This window comes from Zonotrichia albicollis, chromosome 3, assembly GCF_047830755.1.
Source record: "Zonotrichia albicollis isolate bZonAlb1 chromosome 3, bZonAlb1.hap1, whole genome shotgun sequence".
NCBI lineage: Eukaryota > Metazoa > Chordata > Aves > Passeriformes > Passerellidae > Zonotrichia > Zonotrichia albicollis.
The window spans coordinates 99,305,552-99,314,226 of NC_133821.1; the positions used below are offsets into that span (position 1 = coordinate 99,305,552).

General features: G+C 35.7%; 1 protein-coding gene across 1 annotated transcript in view; it reads left to right on the forward strand.

Annotated features, from left to right (window-relative positions):
• The window catches only part of TINAG (tubulointerstitial nephritis antigen), a 38,777-nt gene extending 30,997 nt beyond the window's left edge, over positions 1 to 7,780 (forward strand). The window contains exons 10-11 of the mRNA XM_005485994.3: positions 5,751 to 5,796; positions 6,968 to 7,780. Coding sequence (XP_005486051.1) covers positions 5,751 to 5,796; positions 6,968 to 7,084 — 163 coding nt within the window. The 3' untranslated portion in view covers positions 7,085 to 7,780. The remainder of the gene's footprint in view (positions 1 to 5,750; positions 5,797 to 6,967) is intronic.
• The last annotated feature ends 895 nt before the right edge of the window (positions 7,781 to 8,675 follow it).

The window sequence follows — 8,675 nt, forward strand, 5'->3', positions numbered from 1 at the left end:
AAGTTAGTGAAGTAAAGTACCCATCCTGAATGTTTGCAGCTTGTTCAGACAAATCTCTCAGACTTTTATTTCTGAATCACTTTAGTATCAGTGGCAAGCTACAACATATGATCCATACCTCACTAAAAAGCTGCAGCTGCTGAAGCCATGACACTGAAAAATCCATGGTCTCAAAAGCCCATGCCTTTGGCTGCAATTAAATCTAGGTACTATCACTTTAAGGCTTGGAGGAAGCAAACAAATTTTATTAAAAACCTTGATAATCTTTCATGAACAACATAAATTTTCAACGCTTGGAAGGAGCTCAGAATGACAAAAGGCTTTAATAAGAGGACACTGAGATGTACATTAGCTGCAAACACATTTCCCCTCTATTTTAATTAGCAATTCACTGAAAGATTCAAATGGAATAATGCAGTAGATTAAGTGGCTTGGCCAGCTACTAAACTGAAACTTCTATGCTCTGAAAAAACATTGGTTGGATGTTTAACACAAAAAGCCATACTAATGGAGATAAAATTGATATGTGAGGCAAAGAGCTTGTGGTTTAATGTTGAGGAGACAGCCAGACAGAGCAACAACATTCTGAGATTTAATACATAATTAAATGATTCACCTATCCAAAGTCCAACGTCTTGACTACTGTCAAGTGATAGTGATATCTGGGGTTTTGCCTTTAGAGACTGTTTTTCTCTATATTTTTCTCTTAGTTGCCCTCACTAGATCTGACACTCAAAATAACTACAAACAAGTAACATCTTAAACATCCAGAGTCATAACCCAAACTGTTTTGTTCCTGAATAAGAAACCTGGGCTTGAGTTCCCTTCTTCTTTCATGGGGAAAATTAATTATTTTTTCACTGTCAGACAATCAACATCAGGTATTAAAGTTAAAAATTAAACAGTAACACTCAGACATTTTATAGCAAAGAGAAATACATGAGGAGATCATGGAGAAAAGATACAGTGTCTGATGATTCATGCAGTTAAATCCATGAGACTATCTCTCATACAATTCATTACAGTAGATCTGTGGGATCTGTGGCATCTGTGGGAGTGATTTAACTCTTGGCTCACTGGCTCAATTTGACTCACCTCATGTTGAAAAGTCTGCGCAAAACTACAATTTCAAATTCCAGCAACCACTTTCTAAGAAGCTTTTTCTTGTGGTGAACATAAGTTAGTGACCCTAACCTTCTTATTTTTAATACAAGATTAAGAATTAAACTTTTATCTAATTGAGTAGATAAAATTGCTGATTTTTGAAGTGTACTTCAAAAATTTTTGTTGTGAACCAGCTCTAAGAATAGGACATGATCCACAATAATTACAACTCCTTTCTCGGGTAGCATTATGATAGTTATACAATCAAGTCCAGGAAGAAACTGAGATGAGGAGTTTTTGGACTGCATATATTTATGTCCAGCAAGCAGTTTAAATCCTTGGTTAACGCAAAGCATTGACTTCCACTAATGACAGCTAATCTGCAGAAATTAGCTTGAGATCTAAAACCTGCCATTCCTCTTTATTTTTAAGGCCATATATGTTATCTCTTCATACCTTCAGTCTTAAGGAGACATTTTGTATAACATTATTTAGCACAATCTTCAGAAATCTTCACTGTATTTGCTGTTAAGAGCATTTTACCTTCTGTGACCTGCCAAAACACCATAGTTTTGAAGCCACTGCTGATAACATTTTTCTTGTGTTATGTTATATTTCCCATTTTTTATTATTTTATTTGATGATTAAGTTTCACCTTACATTTTTTCCTAATAGCTTTCTTTATGCTTTCCTCGCGAAGTCCACCTAAATTTTAGTGGGGTAGTTTATTGAAAAACAAACTGGGAAATGTTAAAATAAAACCAATTTCCAATAAAAAATTACAGCTGATGTATTTTTTTAGTAAAAAAATCAGTGTGTTATGAACATGTTTTCTGTAATACTGGTGAAACAGTCTCTGTATTCTAGTTTTTTACCTGTCAGGCAGAGTTGTGTATTCAGGGCTTGCTCCTACAGAGTTAATGTCAAGGGAAAGTTTTTACTGAAAAGGACAGTTAAGGTGCCTCCACTATATAAAATTGGACACAAAATTATGAAAATCATTTTATATGAGACCACAAGAACTCATCCACTTATCTGAAATAGCAACAAAATTCTTTTCACAGAGTCACTTGGAGCAGGTTTCCTTGGAGTAAATGGAAACACATTGCTTACTTTTTTTCCTGAAGGGGATTGAATGCAGTTTTGTGAAATTACTTTTTTTAATTTCAAGGTTATTTTTGATTGAAGATCATGATAGTTTCTTTTGGAAAAGCTAAGTGGAGTATATCTCACAGAATATTTTTGCCAGAGAGAAGAAAACTCCCTTTCAAAAGTAATTTTCAGTAATTGATAAACAGATCTTCTTGATGATTTCTTAAAACCTCATCTTTTTCTTCTAAATAAAAACAGGAAGTTTGGATATGAAATAGTGTCATGATTTAAATCCAGTTGGAAACTAAGCAGTCACTCTCTCAACAACATCTCTCCCCCCACACACCCCAGTGGAATGGGGGATAAAATCACAGTCAAACTTGTAGATTAAGACCAGTTTAATAATCAAAAATAATGTAAAATACAATACTAATGGCAAGTGATAACAAAAAGGGAAAAAGAAGTGCTGGATGATGCAATTGCTGACTGACACCAGTCAGAACCTCCTTCCTGAACCCAGGTTGGACACGTTTCTGGTAACTTCCCCCAGTTTATATACTGGGCATGATTTCTGTGGTGTGGAATATGCTTTTGGTCACTTCCAGCCACCTGTCCCAGCTAGGATTCCTCCTAGTTTATTTTGCATTCCTCTTCACTGTTAAAGCATGAGACAAAAGGATAAAAAAGTCCTTACTTAGCAAAACCTGAAAAATCAGTGTGTTATCAACATCACCCTCATTCCAAATTCAAATCACAGTACTGTAACAACTACTGAGAGAAAAACAAAAACCCTCTTTCTAATGGAAACCAGGATAAGGTAGAAAGGTTTTCTAAAAAATACCAAAGGTAGGGACATTAGTGATCTAAAGCTTTGCAAAAATAACTCTGAGAAATTCCCTGTCTGTACAAGTCCAATGAGATCCAGCCTCTCTTTGCTTTTAAAATGGCATTCATTTGGAGTAAATATCAAGCTGGAATAATCACAAAAGCAAACAAAAGAGTGTGATTAGATTGTTTTGGTCATCTTCCAGAAAATACAATATTGCACTCTAATGGATGCTGTCCAAGAATGTGTCACTTTCAAGAAGTCTCTGTCAATTCCACTTGGTAACCAATTCCACCGGGAGTTCAGTTACTTCATGAAACTCCTCCAGGATTATGCTTTTTTTTTTTTTTTTCCTCTGAGCTGCTGCTCTACAGGGAAGATGATCAGGAATGCTGTCCAGAGTTAGCTGGATGCAGCCATCATTACCTCCACTGGAGACTGAAGTTCAAGTAGGGGATGTAGAAGGGGAGCAGTGGGGGGACCACCAAAACGTATCAGGGGAGTCTGTTCTATCTTCTCTTTACCCACCCTTTGCAGAGAAGACAACAAATATCTGCCCTGAGCCTTCTCTCCTGAGGGCGGCACAAAGCCAGCTCCCTCAGCCTCTCCTCATACATCCTGTGCTCCAAACATCTCACTGGATTCCTGCTGGTCTCTTTCCAGCCTGTTTATCACTTTCCTGTATGGGAAAGCTCAGGAATGGGCACTGGACACAGAATTGCAGTCCCAAAAAAAGGAAATCCATCGCTTCTTCTGACCTGCTGGCTGCACTCTAGATTTTAATTTACTTTAATTTAGAGTATTTGATGAATACCCATAGGTGTTGATTAATGAGAAAGGAGGTCTTCTTTCCAAACTGTAAATAAAATGCATATCTCAAGTGCCTATGTATCTATGATGACACAAACGCTGGGAAACTAAATTAATGGAAATGTTATAGTCAAGGATAAAAAAAAAGTTTCCTTTTCTATCATGGCTTATAAGTCTTCTTTTATTTAGAAACATTTCTAAGAATCGATTAATTCCTGTCAATGTAAGAAACTAGAAGTTGACTCTTTTAGAAAATAACAAATGTTAGAAAAACATTTAATCAGAGGAATGTGACCCTGTGGGATATTGTCATACTCAAGCAAGCAGGAGAAATTATGTGTAGTATGAAATGCAGGAGTATATGAATTTCAATTCAAGGCAATTTTCTGTCTTTGAGACTAATGTAAATATTGGACTTTCACATTACAGCTGATGTATTTTTTTAGTAAAATAGCCACGAGTAAAGAAGTAAATCTGAATCTGATATGAAATTCAAAAGCCTACAACTTTTAAAAAAATTATGATCATGAGAGATTGTATCTGAAATATTTGGCAAAGAAACGGCAATTATTGAAAATCCCTGAACATTCATGTGGTAAGGAAAAGAAAATGCATCATGAGGCCTCTTTAAAAGACAAATAATTGCATTCCAGGCTCATCATGGCAAATATTGTTTTTATGATTCCTTGAATTTAATAATCAGTAGCTACAATTTATGTTTGCAAATTCAATCCACACTTCATCTCTCTGCTAGTCACCAATTCATCTTCCTTTCCTTTTTCCCTTTGGATGAAAGCACAGGCATTCCATGTAAATGACGGTTCACTGTTAACCAAGGAGAGTTGATGTCACTGTTGCTGCTCAAACAAAAGGATGACAGAAAAATCCCATTTTCCCCATTCACAGTGTGGGATTTCTCATCATATTTTTGCTGGTTGCCTTTGAAAATGGCTGGAGCACTGCAAATACAGCTCAAACAGGCAGTGTTGATGGGATATACACCAGTAAACACCCTGTCAATGGCATTTGATATATCCTAGGATTAACTTCACACTGGGGAAAACCATCTAAAAGTTCACATCTTTGGTTTTCTGTTTATTTGTGCCCTTTCATAGGCACCCAAGCATGATGAGCTGTGAATAGAAACTAGACAAGCATTCCTTGTAGAAATTCAAAACAAGACAGAGCTCTTTAAGGTCCAGCTGAAAACCCATGTGGACTTAACTACCTAAGGTGTGCAGTGCAATTCTTGCTCACTGAAATACATCCAGGTGATTGGGTTGGAACTTCCTCCCTGTGTATAAAGTGAGACCTAAAAATCAGAATACTAAGCAGTTCAGCTACAGCTATACCTCTGTGAAAATCCTATCACTTGGCAGGTGGGGAAAATTTCTTGTATGATTTCACAGATATTTCCACAAAAGTTAGCATGCCCTCAAAGATGACAAAATCACCAACACCTCCCCCCCCTCAATGAAACAGATTAGGCTGTCAGCAGTCCAATTTAATCTGAGAAAAGCTAGGAATATTTTCAGTCCCAACTCACCAGCTATTTCTGTAAAGGTGCTGGATTAGACTTTTAACAAAAATGTGGCTAGGGATCTTCAGTTGATTTGAAGAAATATGCTCACAATAGTTTCAACATTCCTACAGAGTTCAGTTCAGCAGGCAAGCTCTCCAGAAGAGAGATTCTGTCAATGAAAACAGGTTTTTGCAATGAAAACCTAAAACTAGACTTGTGTTAACTTTTTGTAATAACTAATGGCAATTTGACTTGTGGTTAGCAAGTCAGCAGGTAACCTCACTTGAATCATCAGAGTTTGTTACTCAGGATTTGTTCTGACACTGATAATGATTACAGCCAATGCTTGTGTTTTCTAACTGCTTGTTTCATCAAAATATCATTCTTTTCTAAAAGGTGGGGAGCATTACCTGACAAAAATGGACAGAAACAGAAGTATTGGGTAAGTGAATACTTGGGACAGTGTTTTGAAGCAGATGAAAAAATATCTCATCAGAGATCATCTAAAATCTACTTCTTTACTCTCTCTACATTGATTTTTTCCTTCATCTTAAAGTGTCCTATGTATTTCTATTCCCTCTCTGGCAACTTTTATCATGCTGACCCTCAAACTATTGCATCACCTACCTCAATTTTAAAGTCTGCTTCATCCCACCTATACCTGTGGTTTTTCCTACACTGCCTTTTCTGTTTCAAAACTTATTCAATTTTTCAAATGTTATTAAAATTTCTATGAAGAGTCTGTTCTTTTTGATGTCTGCAAATGAAAGTCAGTAAAATTAATCAATAGTAATTGTTAAAATATTTGGAAAAGACAAATTTTCTGTTTAAACAGTGTTGGAAATTGTTATCCAGCCATCAGAATAAGCCCCTCAAAACTAAAACCAACCAAACTAAGAACATTTCCTTTAAGCCATTTAGAATAAGTCAAATTTTATCACTTGGACTATGACTAACAGCTCATCCCATTATTCCTGCGTTCATCTGAAGGTACTTTGGTGTTTACACAGCTGATGGCAGGGCTTGTGGGAGATAGTTTCACTGGTATCAAAGGCAAAACCTACTGAGACTACTGAGACTTCATCAGAAAATAAGTTTCTTAATATGCCAATCAACAGCTACCTGAATAAAACGTCATTCTTTAAAACTCAGCTTTTATGTATGAATGTATGAATGTATGTATGTATGTATGTATGTATGTATGTATCTATCTATCTATCTATCTATCTATCTATCTATCTATATCTTTGGTGCATCTCTGACAGGTTAGTTGGAATTCTGACCATTGTTGTTTCAATAACCACTTTCAGCAGTAAATATATGAATATTCATGTAATGATTTCTGCTTCAATGTATTAAACTGTCTTGTAGAAATACTATTCCATTTTTACTAACCCTGATTTTGGAACTTAAATTTTGATCAAACTGAAAAAGGAACAAATTATTTGAAATCAGAAAAAAACAAATACTAATTCTCAGTGCACCCAATCTGAGAGACTCTGTTCCTTCAAGAGGAAGTTAACACAAATTATTAATTTTGCATTTTACACCCTGCATTTTAAAATAATATTTGAAAATTTAAATTGATTTTTTTCTGTTTTGTTTACTTCTAGATTGCTGCAAATTCCTGGGGAAAATTCTGGGGAGAAAATGGTTATTTTAGGATTCTTCGTGGACAAAATGAGTGTGATATTGAGAAGCTGATTTTAGCTACTTTGGGACAACCATAGTTTATCTGTATCATACTCTGCTTGCTATATCTATTCTTTCCATCATTGTATATTGAGCCTTTATGGGGGAAAAAATGATGTCTTCTCTCTCAGTTACCTTTCCAATAGCCCTCATGGAGTCTTCCTGACTTGAACACAGTGCAGACATCACAGCACACCTGGATCTCACCGGTACAAAAACCCCTCTAGACTAAAAGCATGTTACATCCAGGACTACTGAAAACCTTGATGTCTCACAGAGCAGGAAGTTCCCTCCTCATTGAACAATGCCTGAAAAAAATGGAGTTACAGTGTTAGCATTAATCCCTTTACAATATATATACACCCTGACCAGAAATTATTTCAGAAATATTAGGTGCTCATCCAAACAAAATTGGCTCAGATGTCTTGTGGTCATACTGGATAATAAATTCCAAAGAAATGTAAGCAGTTCTGATCCTGTAGTTGAAGAATTATTTCCTATCCACCTTTACTGAAAACTAAGTAGATAAGTTGTATCTATGTATCAATATCTCATCCAGGAAATTAATTTTTTTCTATTAGATCCCACAAAGTTGATGCATTCAGTGTAATACAAAAATAGCTTGTAATGAAAGAGTGTGTTCCTGTTCCTGCAACCACAACCAAAATGGTACAATTTTAATAATGTTTTAATTAAAATAAAAAAAAAAAAAAGAAAATGTAATTTCTCCTCAATTCAGTCTAGACTAGACTAATTCCTGAACTGCTTGCCTTCCAATCCCTGTTTAACCTGAGAACAAGCACGTGCCAACATTCCCACAAGTCTGTTGCAAACAGAAAAAGATGGAAAAGGTAATTCTGGTGTTTGTCTCGACTGACATATCTGTAATTCAGGCTCAGTTCCTGGTGTTGGTCACCAGGATCACTAGTGCAAATGAGGCACACAGAACTCCTGATGCTTCCGTAGCTACTTCTATCTGAAGAAGCAGCTTTTTCACCCACATTCTCTCCTATGAGCATTGCTGCAAATCTTGACAAGTTTGAGGACTGTTTTGCTTATTTGCTAATTAAAATACCAATATTGAAACTATTGGCATAAGAAGAAATTAAATAATTTCTAACCCTTTGTGTTTCAATTAATCCAAAGGCCAAATGCCAAATAGAATAAAATCATCTATGAAAGAAACCATGGCACGTTAACTAAGTAGGGGGAAAGAGCTGCCATGAAATATCAGTGAACAAAGAACTTTCAGGTGCACCTTCAGTGTGTTTAATAATGCTTATTCTTTCTAGAATAAGAACCTGTTTTCTAATGTCATCAGCAAATTCATTCAAGAATTTTTCATGGCAGTGGTATATGACAAGTGCCCATGTCTCTGAAATAACGTCTCTTAATCTAAAGCTGAGTGACAATTTATGCTGCATCACTTAAAGAAAGACATTTGTTAAAATGCCATTACCATACTGCAGCACAACAAGCCTTCTGTGGCCTTTAGTGTCATATAGTAAACTGAATTTAGACACAAAAAACCTTTACCATTTGAAATTTGTAGCAAATTGTAACACAAGCAATTTTAGAAGCTCTAAATGCTGTGAGAGAAATAACTCTTCTAGTTTTAGTGAGCTAAGC